The sequence below is a fragment of the Pimephales promelas genome, chromosome 3 (genome assembly GCF_988280905.1).
Source record: "Pimephales promelas chromosome 3, fPimPro1.hap1.1, whole genome shotgun sequence".
Taxonomy (NCBI): Eukaryota; Metazoa; Chordata; class Actinopteri; order Cypriniformes; family Leuciscidae; genus Pimephales; species Pimephales promelas.
This window is the reverse complement of record NC_142771.1, coordinates 8915825-8931585: the sequence shown is the minus strand read 5'-3', so window position 1 is coordinate 8931585 and position 15761 is coordinate 8915825. Positions and strand designations below refer to the sequence as shown.

Sequence of the window (15761 nt, the reverse complement as noted above, 5' to 3'; positions counted from 1 at the left end):
GGATGATCTTCACAGAAACATTTGTGACACGTTGCACTGACAGAGGAGTTTAGGAAAGGCATGTCAATTTCCCAGTCTCCTCAAGCCAGTTTGAGCAATCTATCCCAGACAGAAACAGTGTCGGCCCAGATACGGCCCACATCCGGATCATAATGTGCCAGATGTGGGCTGGATCTGGGCCGACACTTTTGAATGAGGGCACGTTTACATTATTAAAACTGTGACTTAAAAAAATAAACTTACTTAAACGTACGTTTTTCCTTTGAGTTTTCCACGCACAGACGACACCATTGTTAAAACGATCCCCATTCACATGGATCCAGAGGAAACGGCAAAAAAAAATATTCTACTGCCAGGCCATTAGATGCCGATGATGTCATCGTCTCCAGAGATTCATGTTTTTGTTGTTTACTCACAGACCGCTTTAAAACAGTGCATTTTCAGGCGACCAAAATGCTGTTGTCGTGTAAACGAACAGCCAAAACGCAGAAAAAGTTGTACGTTTTTAGTTGAAAATGGTGTCGTGAATATTACGGGAGCGTTTTCTTCCAGACAAGCGATCGCAGAAGCGATATCATCACATTTGGGAGGAAAAAAAAAATCACAAATTCTGTTTCATGTTGGCTTTAATAATAATAATTTTACTCAAACAACATGTTAAGTTAACCTATCAACCATAATCTGCAACATAATACTATAAAATCAAACAGATTATGACTGTCTTAAACCAGCCCATGAGGCGACACTGGATAACATGTTAATAAGCAGCGTAATTTACTCAAAAACAGACAAGACAAGCTGAGCTGACATATTAAAGTGCGTTTGAAAACTCAATATCTGTTCAAGATGTTTCTCGCTTCAGTTCACCGTGATTGAGAATCAAAGCTGTTTGTGATCAATTTCTCTGGACACACGATCTTCACCGTGGAGGACCTCAGAGTGAAACACTGAAACACCAGGCGTCCCGTGTGAATATCGAGTGTGATGTGTGATCGCTCTCAGGACTGGAGGCCCATCTGAGCCATCAGCTGCTCGTACACCGTCCAGGCCATCGCCGCCATTAGTGTTCTCCTTAGAGAGCGAGGAACCGCACCGCGGAAGAAACCAACCAACCCCTGATCCTGACAGACAAAGGCATCGCTTCAGTTAGGTTTATTTCAACATTTTTGTTTTAGTCATTTTTTGTGTGCGTGTTTACTTAATTTTTAAACAATATTTTTTTCCAAGTTATTTTTATTTCAGTTTTTAGTCATATTGGTTTTAGGAATTTCATTTTAGTATTCAGCTAGTATTCAAGTAAGTTTTACCGATACATCAGTTTTACCGATATATCGGTACCGATAGTTTATTGGAGTAGCTTTTAATTTTTAAACAATAAATGTTTTATTTTTCTAAGTTATATCATTTAAGTATTCGGCTAAATAAAAAAAATTGTGCCCGACAATGATTAATTGCATCCAGAATAAAAGTTTGTGTTCACATAATGTATAATGTTCACAACATGCATAAATACACACACACACACACACATATATTTAAGAAATATTTGCATGTATATACTGTGTTGACAAATAAATAAATAAACAATTTATATATAAATAACACATTTTCTTAATCTTAAATATATACATGCATATGTGTGTGTGTGTATATATATATATATATATATATATATATATATGAAGAGTTCAGAATGCAAAAGCCTCTAAATGCCATTTGAAATTTTCTTCTTTAATGATGATTTTTATCAAACTTGTACATTTAAGTTCAGTAATTTTACTTAAATAAAAATTAATAGGTAATTATCATTGCCATTTAAGTGAAATCACTGAACTTAAATATACAAGCTTGATAAAAATGATCATTCTAGAAGAAAATTTCAAATGGCACTTAGAGGCTTTTGCATCTGAACTCTTCATATATATATTACACACAATTTGTAAGAATTAGTGTGCTTGTAAATCTACTTCCATATTTTTATTTTTTTTTAGTGATGGGCAACGATTAATCACATCCAAAATCTATACATAATCGCATCCATACATAATATTTGTGTGTATATGTGTGTATTATGTAAAAACCCAATTTTTAAATTTTGAACACAACTCAATTTTTGAACTCAATTTTAAAAATATGTAAAAAAAAAAAAAATTTAATCTCACATTCAAGTGGAATCGACCGACTTTTTTTCTATATATTTAGAATCTGTGGAATTATGAGGAATGCAGATTCAAATGTGAATTTGAAGTGTGTAATTTTTAAGATTCAAAAAGAACTGTTTATTTAAGCACCAAGAACAGAGCAGGAAACTAATAGCTGATGGAAGAAGTGTTTGGGGAAACCTGTATGAATACAATCAGATGCAGTTCTAGCTTGTAATGACAGATCTAATGATTATTATTATGCCTAAAAACCCCTCATTCATGTAACAGTAACATATGGCCTCTCATAGACACCGGGAGCCAGTCTGAGGCAGCAGAGAGAGGTGCATGCTGGGAGACGGGCATCTGTTACCTTGTAAATGTATCGCAGCACATCTGACGTCCTGCTGAAGACGTCTGGACTCACTTGAACATGAGTTTTCACCACATCCGCCGGCTGGGTCAGGACAGAGGCCAGGACGCCGGCCAGAACCCCACAGCTGAAGTTAGCCAGCGGAGCGTAAGACGACTGACTGATCTCTGAAAGAGAAGAGTTTATCAGTGTCACAATGAAGGAATGACTGAACACCTCTCTTATCTCTCATGGAGAAACATTTGTACATCATGAGCAATATCCTGTTACCTGTTATCAAGGTTCTGAGAAAAGTTTAATCACTACATTTTTGCTTTCCTATGAGAAACTTTACTGTAATTTTGAATAAAACCTGGTGGCAGTGAGTATTTGGTCAGTGTGTGTTCAGACGTGTTGGCAGTGAGTATTTGGTCAGTGTGTGTTCAGACCTGGTGACAGTGAGTATTTGGTCAGTGTGTGTTCAGACCTGATGGCAGTGAGTACTTGGTCAGTGTGTGTTCAGACCTGGTGACAGTGAGTATTTGGTCAGTGTGTGTTCAGACCTGATGGCAGTGAGTATTTGGTCAGTGTGTGTTCAGACCTGATGGCAGTGAGTACTTGGTCAGTGTGTGTTCAGACCTGGTGACAGTGAGTATTTGGTCAGTGTGTGTTCAGACCTGATGGCAGTGAGTATTTGGTCAGTGTGTGTTCAGACCTGATGGCAGTGAGTACTTGGTCAGTGTGTGTGTTCAGACCTGATGGCAGTGAGTACTTGGTCAGTGTGTGTGTTCAGACCTGATGGCAGTGAGTATTTGGTCAGTGTGTGTTCAGACCTGATGGCAGTGAGTATTTGGTCAGTGTGTGTTCAGACCTGATGGCAGTGAGTACTTGGTCAGTGTGTGTTCAGACCTGATGGCAGTGAGTATTTGGTCAGTGTGTGTTCAGACCTGATGGCAGTGAGTATTTGGTCAGTGTGTGTTCAGACCTGGTGGCAGTGAGTATTTGGTCAGTGTGTGTTCAGGCCTGTTGGCAGTGAGTATTTGGTCAGTGTGTGTGTTCAGACCTGATGGCAGTGAGTATTTGGTCAGTGTGTGTTCAGACCTGATGGCAGTGAGTATTTGGTCAGTGTGTGTTCAGACCTGATGGCAGTGAGTATTTGGTCAGTGTGTGTTCAGATCTGATGGCAGTGAGTATTTGGTCAGTGTGTGTTCAGACCTGATGGCAGTGAGTATTTGGTTAGTGTGTGTTCAGACCTGATGGCAGTGAGTATTTGGTCAGTGTGTGTGCAGACCTGGAGGCAGTGAGTATTTGGTCAGTGTGTGTTCAGACCTGATGGCAGTGTGTGTTTGGTCAGTGTGTGTTCAGACCTGATGGCAGTGAGTATTTCGTCAGTGTGTGTTCAGACCTGATGGCAGTGAGTATTTGGTCAGTGTGTGTTCAGACCTGACGGCAGTGAGTATTTGGTTAGTGTGTGTTCAGACCTGATGGCAGTGAGTATTTGGTCAGTGTGTGTTCAGACCTGATGGCAGTGAGTATTTGGTCAGTGTTGTGTTCAGACCTGGAGGCAGTGAGTATTTGGTCAGTGTGTGTGTTCAGACCTGATGGCAGTGAGTATTTGGTCAGTGTGTGTTCAGACCTGATGGCAGTGAGTATTTGGTCAGTGTGTGTTCAGACCTGATGGCAGTGAGTATTTGGTCAGTGTGTGTGTTCAGACCTGATGGCAGTGAGTATTTGGTCAGTGTGTGTTCAGACCTGGTGGCAGTGAGTACTTGGTCAGTGTGTGTTCAGACCTGTTGGCAGTGAGTACTTGGTCAGTGTGTGTTCAGACCTGATGGCAGTGAGTATTTGGTCAGTGTGTGTGTTCAGACCTGATGGCAGTGAGTATTTGGTCAGTGTGTGTGCAGACCTGGAGGCAGTGAGTATTTGGTCAGTGTGTGTTCAGACCTGATGGCAGTGAGTATTTGGTCAGTGTGTGTGCAGACCTGGAGGCAGTGAGTACTTGGTCAGTGTGTGTTCAGACCTGATGGCAGTGAGTATTTGGTCAGTGTGTGTTCAGACCTGTTGGCAGTGAGTATTTGGTCAGTGTGTGTGTTCAGACCTGATGGCAGTGAGTATTTGGTCAGTGTGTGTTCAGACCTGATGGCAGTGAGTATTTGGTCAGTGTGTGTTCAGACCTGGTGGCAGTGAGTATTTGGTCAGTGTTGTGTTCAGACCTGGAGGCAGTGAGTATTTGGTCAGTGTGTGTGTTCAGACCTGATGGCAGTGAGTATTTGGTCAGTGTGTGTTCAGACCTGGTGGCAGTGAGTATTTGGTCAGTGTTGTGTTCAGACCTGGAGGCAGTGAGTATTTGGTCAGTGTGTGTGTTCAGACCTGATGGCAGTGAGTATTTGGTTAGTGTGTGTTCAGACCTGATGGCAGTGAGTATTTGGTCAGTGTGTGTTCAGACCTGATGGCAGTGAGTATTTGGTCAGTGTGTGTGTTCAGACCTGATGGCAGTGAGTATTTGGTCAGTGTGTGTTCAGACCTGTTGGCAGTGAGTACTTGGTCAGTGTGTGTTCAGACCTGTTGGCAGTGAGTACTTGGTCAGTGTGTGTTCAGACCTGATGGCAGTGAGTATTTGGTTAGTGTGTGTTCAGACCTGATGGCAGTGAGTATTTGGTCAGTGTGTGTTCAGACCTGATGGCAGTGAGTATTTGGTCAGTGTGTGTGTTCAGACCTGATGGCAGTGAGTATTTGGTCAGTGTGTGTTCAGACCTGGTGGCAGTGAGTACTTGGTCAGTGTGTGTTCAGACCTGTTGGCAGTGAGTACTTGGTCAGTGTGTGTTCAGACCTGATGGCAGTGAGTATTTGGTCAGTGTGTGTGTTCAGACCTGATGGCAGTGAGTATTTGGTCAGTGTGTGTGTTCAGACCTGGTGGCAGTGAGTACTTGGTCAGTGTGTGTTCAGACCTGATGGCAGTGAGTACTTGGTCAGTGTGTGTGTTCAGACCTGATGGCAGTGAGTATTTGGTCAGTGTGTGTTCAGACCTGATGGCAGTGAGTATTTGGTTAGTGTGTGTTCAGACCTGATGGCAGTGAGTATTTGGTCAGTGTGTGTTCAGACCTGGTGGCAGTGAGTACTTGGTCAGTGTGTGTGTTCAGACCTGATGGCAGTGAGTATTTGGTCAGTGTGTGTTCAGACCTGATGGCAGTGTGTGTTTGGTCAGTGTGTGTTCAGACCTGATGGCAGTGAGTATTTGGTCAGTGTGTGTTCAGACCTGGAGGGAGTGAGTATTTGGTCAGTGTGTGTTCAGACCTGATGGCAGTGAGTATTTGGTCAGTGTGTGTTCAGACCTGGAGGGAGTGAGTATTTGGTAAGTGTGTGTTCAGACCTGGAGGGAGTGAGTATTTGGTCAGTGTGTGTGTTCAGACCTGGTGGCAGTGAGTACTTGGTCAGTGTGTGTGTTCAGACCTGATGGCAGTGAGTATTTGGTCAGTGTGTGTTCAGACCTGATGTCAGTGAGTACTTGGTCAGTGTGTGTTCAGACCTGATGGCAGTGAGTATTTGGTCAGTGTGTGTTCAGACCTGGAGGGAGTGAGTATTTGGTCAGTGTGTGTTCAGACCTGGTGGCAGTGAGTACTTGGTCAGTGTGTGTTCAGACCCGGAGGGAGTGAGTATTTGGTCAGTGTGTGTTCAGACCTGATGGCAGTGAGTACTTGGTCAGTGTGTGTGTTCAGACCTGATGGCAGTGAGTATTTGGTCAGTGTGTGTTCAGACCTGGAGGGAGTGAGTATTTGGTCAGTGTGTGTTCAGACCTGGTGGCAGTGAGTACTTGGTCAGTGTGTGTTCAGACCCGGAGGGAGTGAGTATTTGGTCAGTGTGTGTTCAGACCTGACGGCAGTGAGTACTTGGTCAGTGTGTGTTCAGACCTGGTGGCAGTGAGTATTTGGTCAGTGTGTGTTCAGACCTGATGGCAGTGAGTATTTGGTCAGTGTGTGTTCAGACCTGGTGGCAGTGAGTATTTGGTCAGTGTGTGTTCAGACCTGATGGCAGTGAGTATTTGGTCAGTGTGTGTTCAGACCTGGTGGCAGTGAGTATTTGGTCAGTGTGTGTTCAGACCTGATGGCAGTGAGTATTTGGTCAGTGTGTGTGTTCAGACCTGATGGCAGTGAGTATTTGGTCAGTGTGTGTTCAGACCTGGTGGCAGTGAGTACTTGGTCAGTGTGTGTTCAGACCTGTTGGCAGTGAGTACTTGGTCAGTGTGTGTTCAGACCTGATGGCAGTGAGTATTTGGTCAGTGTGTGTGTTCAGACCTGATGGCAGTGAGTATTTGGTCAGTGTGTGTGTTCAGACCTGGTGGCAGTGAGTACTTGGTCAGTGTGTGTTCAGACCTGATGGCAGTGAGTACTTGGTCAGTGTGTGTGTTCAGACCTGATGGCAGTGAGTATTTGGTCAGTGTGTGTTCAGACCTGATGGCAGTGAGTATTTGGTTAGTGTGTGTTCAGACCTGATGGCAGTGAGTATTTGGTCAGTGTGTGTTCAGACCTGGTGGCAGTGAGTACTTGGTCAGTGTGTGTGTTCAGACCTGATGGCAGTGAGTATTTGGTCAGTGTGTGTTCAGACCTGATGGCAGTGTGTGTTTGGTCAGTGTGTGTTCAGACCTGATGGCAGTGAGTATTTGGTCAGTGTGTGTTCAGACCTGGAGGGAGTGAGTATTTGGTCAGTGTGTGTTCAGACCTGATGGCAGTGAGTATTTGGTCAGTGTGTGTTCAGACCTGGAGGGAGTGAGTATTTGGTCAGTGTGTGTGTTCAGACCTGGTGGCAGTGAGTACTTGGTCAGTGTGTGTGTTCAGACCTGATGGCAGTGAGTATTTGGTCAGTGTGTGTTCAGACCTGATGTCAGTGAGTACTTGGTCAGTGTGTGTTCAGACCTGATGGCAGTGAGTATTTGGTCAGTGTGTGTTCAGACCTGGAGGGAGTGAGTATTTGGTCAGTGTGTGTTCAGACCTGGTGGCAGTGAGTACTTGGTCAGTGTGTGTTCAGACCTGGAGGGAGTGAGTATTTGGTCAGTGTGTGTTCAGACCTGATGGCAGTGAGTATTTGGTCAGTGTGTGTTCAGACCTGACGGCAGTGAGTACTTGGTCAGTGTGTGTTCAGACCTGGTGGCAGTGAGTATTTGGTCAGTGTGTGTTCAGACCTGATGGCAGTGAGTATTTGGTCAGTGTGTGTTCAGACCTGGTGGCAGTGAGTATTTGGTCAGTGTGTGTTCAGACCTGATGGCAGTGAGTATTTGGTCAGTGTGTGTTCAGACCTGGTGGCAGTGAGTATTTGGTCAGTGTGTGTTCAGACCTGGTGGCAGTGAGTATTTGGTCTGGCTGTAGATCATGACGTATATCCCGGAGAACGGTGTGTCTCTGAGGAGTGTGGCCGTCAGACCGGAGAACAGGGCCTTGGGTCCCTCCGTCCGGCACACGGACCGCAGCGCGCCTGACACACTGCGGTACTGATAGCGGCCGCTCTAACACACACACACACACACACACACATCATGAGGCCGATCTACACTAGTGTTCAAGAATTAGTTAGACATTTGAATTTAAGGAAGTCTCTTTTCAAAACACAGTAAAGCGCTCAAATATTATTACAATTTAAAACAGCTGTTTTCCATTTGAATATAGAGTAACTATAATTTATTCCAGTGATCAAAAGATTTCCGTTTTAAACAAATTATGTTCTTTTTTACTTTCTACTCATCATTTTCTTTTTTAAATTGCCCATTTTGAGTGCTAGTTTATTGATTTGTATTTATCTGCACATATGCACACACACACACACACCTCGAAGCGTGTTTTGATGACGGTGACAGGCAGCATGCAGACGCCGGCCACACATCTGGCTCCGGCTCCCAGCAGCGCTGAATGCAGGGGCCCCGGGGCCCCGTCCGCGAAGAAATGCTGCTTTAGTGTGAAATATGTGCTGAAGTAGATCCCGACTCCTGGAATACAGCGCACAAACGACTGCGGAGAGAGAAACAGAGTATAATAGAGCTGCACAATTAATCGCAATGAAACAGCAGACGATTTAGCAAAGGCTGTGATCGTATTTATCAGTTTATCAGTGCAGCGGCTGATCGGTAGTAAATGCTGCTCCATCTGAACACCAGGGGGCATCTAACACACACAGACACCAAATATGCCCCGCCCCCACCGCAGAAGTACGACACGTCATTATTGGACGCTTTCATTAAACATGAGTCATGACTAATAAACAAACGACTGCCTTATTCTGTGTGAGAAGCACATCTATTTCTGAAGGCTGAGCTCAACTGTCCTTATGAAGTGAGTTTGGAGTAAAAGCATGTTATTAAAAGTTGTCTTTTGTTCAAAGAGGTTCATAAATGCTTTTCATGTTTTGAAAGATGTTTTGACGTGCATTTCTTTTTTCAAATGCGCATCATAAGAGACTCAAACTAAGTGCTTTCAGACTGAGCAGCGTTTACATCACTGACAAGCCGCACATTACAAATACTTACAGCCTTTGTGATTTCAAAATCGCGATAAGTGATTACATGTAAATTGTGATTAATCGTGCAGCCCTAGTGTAGAACCACACAAAGAAACACAACAGAGGTATGGTCTCGGATGAGTGCGACACTCACAGGTGAGACACCTCTCCACAGTCCCACGAGCTTCTCCGTCCGTAGGACACTCACAAACACCTCGACCAAGCCGACCCCACCCGACCCGGGCTGTAGCGTCTGCATGCGCGTCTTCAGCAGGTCCAGGGGCTGGAAGAGCAGTGTGGAGCACGTCCCGCTCAGAGAGCCACACATGAACGCCTTCAGTGCCGGGTGAGCCTGCATCAGGTTTAAACAAGCCATCAAAAACTGCTCCAATCACATCGGTTTACACAACATTATTTTTGATGGAGTTCAGCGTGTAACAATTTTATTTATTTATTTATTAAATAAGGTTAATTGGATCTAACAAACATTAACTGAAGTAAAATAAAATATAATACAACAAACTTTTTCAAGTAGAACTTACTCCATGGCACTTTAAGTTTAAATTTCATAAATACAGTACTAAAATAACAAAAACTAACATACACACACACACACACACACACTTTTTAAATGATAAACTACCTAATTAGAGTAAAAAAAGGAAGAAAAAAACAATACACAATATTAATAAAAACTATAATAGTGTATTATTTATATTACACATAAGCCATACATGTTTTTGCAATTTGAAATAAAAATAAAATGTAATTTAAATAAAATCAGCTAGTCAACATTACTCGTTTTATCTATTTATTTTTATGACATGAAGTAATAAAATGCAACTTCACGTCTGTGTGTGTGTGTCTACCGCTTAACCAAGCCCCGCCTCTTTTCAGAGGACCGCTTCACACGGACCAATCGGAATGCAAAAAACAAGAGGCTTGGCTAAATCCCGCCCCTTCAGAGGATAAAAAAAAACACCTTAAGTAAACAACAAACTCTTTATAATCAGCCCGTTCAAGCCTTTCACTGCATATTAAAATCACTCTATATGATCAAATTCACTGTCTGAACATTTTAAACCCCATGTTTGAAACGTGACAGTCCACCAGCCACTGTGATACGGCACAGTCAGAGCTAACTATCTGCCATATCACTCACCAGATAACATGAGTGATATGACCTGAAGAAACAGCTAGGGCAAGGTGATGTGACCTGATCGAGTCAGAGGTCAGAGTTCAGAAATGATATATGAGACACTTTGCGTTTGTTCTTAAAACTTGTGCATTCCAGTGAGAAAGTTTAATTTGATAAAATGTGTTCCCCTGAGAAACTTTTTTGTTTGCTCTCAAAACAATTGCGTTCCCCTGTCTGATATACGTTCCGTTCGTCTGAGAAACCTTCAGTTCGCTCTTAAAAATCTTGCGTTCCTCTGAAAAACGTTGTGTTCATCCGATAAACTTTTCGTTCACTTAAAAAAAAAAAAACTAAACCCGCTCTTAAAACTTTTGCGTTCAAACGAGAAACGAAACTAAAATAAATTATATGTAGGCTATAATTTAATCTATAGCTGCAAAGGCAATAGAAATAATGATGTGTGAGAAAAACGACAATAATGCATTGCGAGCAAATGCAAAAGTTTCTCGGGGAATACAATGCTTTTTTGGGGCTTTTTTTTAAGATAAGAAACATATTCGGTGTCTAATACATTTCGTAATGTTTAACAGGTTTACAAAAAGAAATAAAACTCAGACTTACCAGCAAGAACTCCATGTTGTTTGAGATGATCAGTTTATCTTGAGCTTCTGAAAACAGTGATGTGAGAATTAATTACTGACCGCATCTAATTTCACACAAACTAACATCACCAGACAGACTGTTTCTCTCTCACTCACACACACACGGTGTGTATAATTCTATCAGTGTGTGCGCCGTGCCTCTCATTCATTCATTAATTCAAGCGCGCGCTCCCACGTGAGGTGCACGTCCATTTGGTTCTGACTGAGCTGTTTGAAGCCAGAAAAAGTAACAGCTTAAATACGGAGTTATAAAGATCAGCTCACCTCTTCTATGACCCGCGGCGGGTGTTCATCATTCTGGGGAATAACGTTTCCAATTAATGTTTCTGCAAAGGTGAAAAATATTCCCAGACAACCTCGATGGGTAAGGATACTTAGAAACAAAAAGTAATAAAATAAAAATAATAAAGAAGATGTGGCGATCACACACACTGGACCGTGAACTGGTATCAGTTCTGTCTGTGCACGCGCTTCACAGGTATGTATTAAAGAAAGGGGCGGGGCCTGATGAAGGTGTCCTACACTTAATCTGATTCGCAGCTAGCGGTTGCAAAATTGCCCAAATGTAGCAGTTGAGAAATAATGTTCACTCACACAGTAAAATAAAACGGTCTCGGTGAATCATAAACACACAGATTTATAAATTCGCTTCAATGTAAAGCAGATAGATCTGCGCAAAACAGCTCTGTCTACATTAAGGCGACCAGTGCGCGCTCTCGTGGCAGAACTCAGTAGGCCTAATTCTATTTTAGAGACTGTACCATTTAATTCATATGAACTGTTTGAGACAGGTACTCTCTATGAAAGTCATGTGTCTAGTATCTGTAAAACCGCATTTTTCCATCGGAAAAATATCGTAAATTACGCCATATGCTCTCATTGACAAATGCGGAACATTCAGGAGTTAGTTCCTGCATTCATGGCATCAAGGCTATAGATTGTTGTAACGCTCAACTGGGTGGACCCCCTGCATGCTTAATAAACAAAGTTCAGCTAGTTCAAAACTAAGTTCTTACCAGAACCAGGAAGATGTATGACCATATCCGGTTCTGTCAACCCTGAATTGGCTGCCTGTTAAACATCGTATACATTTTAAAATATTGCTGATTACTGAAAGCTCCCCAGTACTTCAGCGAGCTCTTAGCACATTATGTCGTTATAATGAGACATTATGACGTTTTGACGAGATATCATGTCGTTTTAACGACATAAGTCGTTATAACGAGATATTATGACGTTTTAACAAGATATTATGTTGTTACTATAACAAGATATTATGTCGTCATTATAATGAGATATTATGCCGTTAAAACGACATACTAAGTCGTTACAGCAACTTAAGTTGTTAAAAAATGACATAATATTTCGTTATAACGAGATAAGTTTTCTTTTTTTTATCTCACCTTGCGGTTCAGGGTTTTCGTAGTTTTGTAACTAGAATATAAAAAAATTAAATAAAAAAAAAACATCAAGTCAAGAGACATACACTTGCTAAAGCGGTTTTGGAAAAGCCATTTTATTGCATATCATTATAACGATTTATGACAAATCTCTCCGGATATCATTTAGGAGCTGCAGAGAGAGAACATAACACAACATCACAAAGTCATTATTGGGAGAAAATGAGAATGAGAGAGAAAAATGCTCTACGTATCCATACATAATCAATAATAGTACATTTCTCTCACTTCCCAGCAGTGTGAGCGGAAAAGCAGAAACTGAGCACGAGCTTCGAGGAGTGAGATCACCGACCCCTTAAAAAAAAACCCTCGTCAGAATAATCTCAGTCTTTCTGAGAGAAACCCAGACAGACAAATCAAACCCAGATCGCGGAATAATCAAATATGATGTCAGAGAGTTTTAGAGGTAGCCACGGAAACCGTTCCATATTTCAAAAACTCCCGCCAAACGGTGGCTTCCCGCCCTGCGAAGCCGTGCTCAGAGTTTACAGTGTGTGTGCGTGTGAGAGAAACCATCAACCCATCCACCCTTCATGCCCTGAACATTAATAAAAGACACATATACTTGAAGGAAAAGAGGATCAGAAAATATCCAAATAGTAGATTTAAGGCGATAGTGCATAGTCTAAATGAGCTCGTGCATTGCCTACTCTGTCTTTATTCCTTCAGTCTGCAGCAACAGTGAGAAAACACACACCTTTCATTGCTCAGAACAAACAGACACAAATCTTTCCCCATTTCATGTGCATATATGGTGACAATCTCTAATATTTTCCGTGTTGGTTTGAATTACTAAATGCCTTATTCGTGTGTAAAGCCCAAAAAGCGTAACTGTATGATACTATCTGTAATTCACCTTTGGCTAAGCCCCGCCCCCCTTAGTTACATAGATGTGCTTGTTGAGGGGTTCACACAGTTTAATCCAAAGACGACACTTGTCAGGATTTGACTTCGGTTTTGGGAAGGGAAAAACCGGACACGCCCCTCCAACCTCTCTGGGAAACGCGTATCTGTGTTACAAATGCCCCAGGAACAACGTTTATGCATATTTTTGATAAAACTACGACGGTAATAGCCTGCCGAGACCAAAAATATGACACGCCTGTGTTGAAAGTTCAATGGAGCGCTGTGAAAAAGTGTCGGACCTCTGTGGGCTGTGATTGGTCAATCTACATTCTAGGGCGTGGCTTAGCCAAAGGTGAATTATCATCACAATGTCTTATTTACCAGCAGAGGCGCAAGCGCTATGTTCATCCTTATACCATTATAAAAACTTACCAATAAAATACAGTTGTGTAGAAAGCAACGTTTGCTTTGGTCCCCTTCAAATAAGTTCTTTCTTCACTTTTTTTTTTTTTAAACTCATTTTTTTTTTTCTCTTTTACTTCAGTTAGAAAAATAGATCCAGAATCGGGAATATCATTGAGGGAATGCGTCCTTACAAAAAATATCATTCCGCTCTATTCGTTTCTATTCTAGACGATGACATGAAAACACGAATTTGGTCCTCAGTGCGAGTGAAGCTGTCGAGTGTGATTGTCAAGAGAACCATTGTGTGTTTGTTTATAATACACTATGGCACTAAAATAACGATAATATAAAAAGACGAGAGGGAATCTCTGAGTTTTCCTGGACGTTATCGTCCGAGGCTTGTGTGTGTGTGTGTGTGTGTATGTGGGGACGCTGCGGTCCGGCTTCTTTCACTCTGGTTTGGGTTCTGGGGTTTCGCTCTTGGCCTCTGGGTCTTCATCGCTCTCGATTCCTGAGCGGCTGACGATGCGACGCATGGTGAAGGGTAGATCGCCACGCCTGGACATGAAAACACACACGTTTCAATGTCAGATATGCACAACTCTGTGATATTGGCCCTCTGGGGACTTGTCCTGAAAACGTGCGTAATCTTGAATTTGTAACAATCCTACATAAGCTTTTATCCTTAAGGTTTCCTGATGTTAAGAGTTTAAATCCCCCAATCAGAGCTTTCCTCTCAGAAAAACAGTAGGAAAATAGATTAGAACAGATATATATATATATATATATATATATATAAAGAAAAAGTATTGAACAATTATGGAAGCTGGTTTCCACCATGGAATAAAACAATTCCAAAGGTAACTGCGACTTTCATTTTCTTCTTTGATCTCATTGCGACTTATGTTGTAAACTCAAGACTTTCTTTCTTGCAATTGTGTGATATAAAGTCAGAATTGCGAGATAAAGAGTCGTAATTACCTTTTAAATAGTTTTATTGTGTGGCGAAAACAAGAGCAGATAAAAAAAAAAAGAACAATCGAAAAATTCCAAATAGTTGAACATATTTGAAAATGTATTTTTGGAATTATTGTGCATATATTTAACTATACCAGAAAATGTATTAATTTATATGATAAATATAATAAATCAAGAAACTAAATGAGGTCAAATAAACCACGCGTATGAATTTGTGCTTATGTGAACCAGTGTACACAATAGAGTGCCGAAGTGATGACGTCACTTTGTAGGACAACTCGGAAGCTAGCGGCGCATGGGTTCCCTCGGTCGAAAAGCAATGCATTTGCCCCATACACTTTTGGAAAATCGCAAAAAATAAGATCTGTGTTCAACAAAGGGTTGTGACCCTTACACGTTTTGTCTAGCAAGATAATCTTTACAAGTTAATCCAAAATTTATACATTTTGAAGCCTATATAAAGATTTTAAAAAACACAATCAGACACAATAAAGTTTAAAAAACCACAAGCAGGTTATAACTGTGTTTTATGTCATAGATCAAAACGTGAAAATATTTAGAGGCTCTGATCACCACAGACCTTATTTCAGGCGATTTAGCAAAAACCCATTCAAAAATCCTATAGGCTTTAGAGCACATGTGTCAAACTCAAGGCCCGCGGGCCACAACCGGCCCGCAAATGAATTATTTTTGGCCCGCATGACAAAATGTATTTATTTTTAGAGCTGGCCCGCCGTCACTGTGTCACGTGACAAGCAATGACGCGTCACCATGGAAACATGACCGCGAAAGCGTGACATTCTGGGCGGTAACCCGGATGAGTGGCCATTATGGGGGCACTCGGATGTAAACAACAGCATTTACTGCACTATGTATGTACTACGGAACACATTGTTACACTAAAAAACACAGAAAAAACCCTTGGTAGGTACGAAATCATATAGAGATGGACTTACCAAGCAGGAGAGAGCGTAATATTTTGACAAACTAAAGTTAATATGTGGTAATGGTGAGCTTCTATAGCCCGTACTGCAATTCTTCCTTCTATTTTCTTGTTCCGACATAGGCTACGCTCAGATTGTCAGTCCAAAAAGCACATGAAATCCGTTTCAAGCTAGCAGCTACATCCATATGTGGTTTGAAATCCTATTCAAATACCATATGCCTCAGTCTGAACGATCGGATTTCGGATGGAATGCGACTTTCACGCCACATAAAATGTAACGTTAAACATCAGTTTTGGAGGAGATCATGCTGCAAGTCGCTGCCGAAACAATGCTGTGTTGTTGCAAAGTG

General features: G+C 41.8%; 2 protein-coding genes across 3 annotated transcripts in view; both read right to left on the bottom strand.

Annotated features, from left to right (window-relative positions):
* Window positions 1-608: 608 nt before the first annotated feature.
* Window positions 609-11417, bottom strand: slc25a38a (solute carrier family 25 member 38a). The gene is made up of 7 exons (XM_039687566.2): window positions 11041-11417; window positions 10736-10782; window positions 9131-9328; window positions 8310-8489; window positions 7822-7990; window positions 2515-2681; window positions 609-1121 (listed from the first exon to the last, which is right to left on the bottom strand). The coding sequence occupies exons 2-7, from the start codon at window positions 10748-10750 to the stop codon at window positions 999-1001; spliced, it is 852 nt and encodes a 283-aa protein (XP_039543500.2). The 5' UTR covers window positions 10751-10782; window positions 11041-11417; the 3' UTR covers window positions 609-998.
* An 842-nt stretch (window positions 11418-12259) lies between these two features.
* The window catches only part of myh9b (myosin, heavy chain 9b, non-muscle), a 73720-nt gene continuing 70218 nt past the window's right edge, over window positions 12260-15761 (bottom strand). For both annotated transcript variants that reach the window (XM_039687540.2, XM_039687538.2), the window contains one exon: window positions 12260-14045. In XM_039687540.2, the coding sequence (XP_039543474.2) occupies window positions 13937-14045 (109 nt within the window). In that variant the 3' untranslated portion in view covers window positions 12260-13936. The remainder of the gene's footprint in view (window positions 14046-15761) is intronic.

Coding starts and splice junctions, on each gene's coding strand:
- slc25a38a (XM_039687566.2), bottom strand. Junction 8,490..9,130: donor TGTGGAGAGGTGTCTCACCT/GTGAGTGTCGCA, acceptor CTCTCTCCGCAG/TCGTTTGTGCGCTGTATTCC. Junction 1,122..2,514: donor TGCTGCGATACATTTACAAG/GTAACAGATGCC, acceptor TTTGTCTGTCAG/GATCAGGGGTTGGTTGGTTT.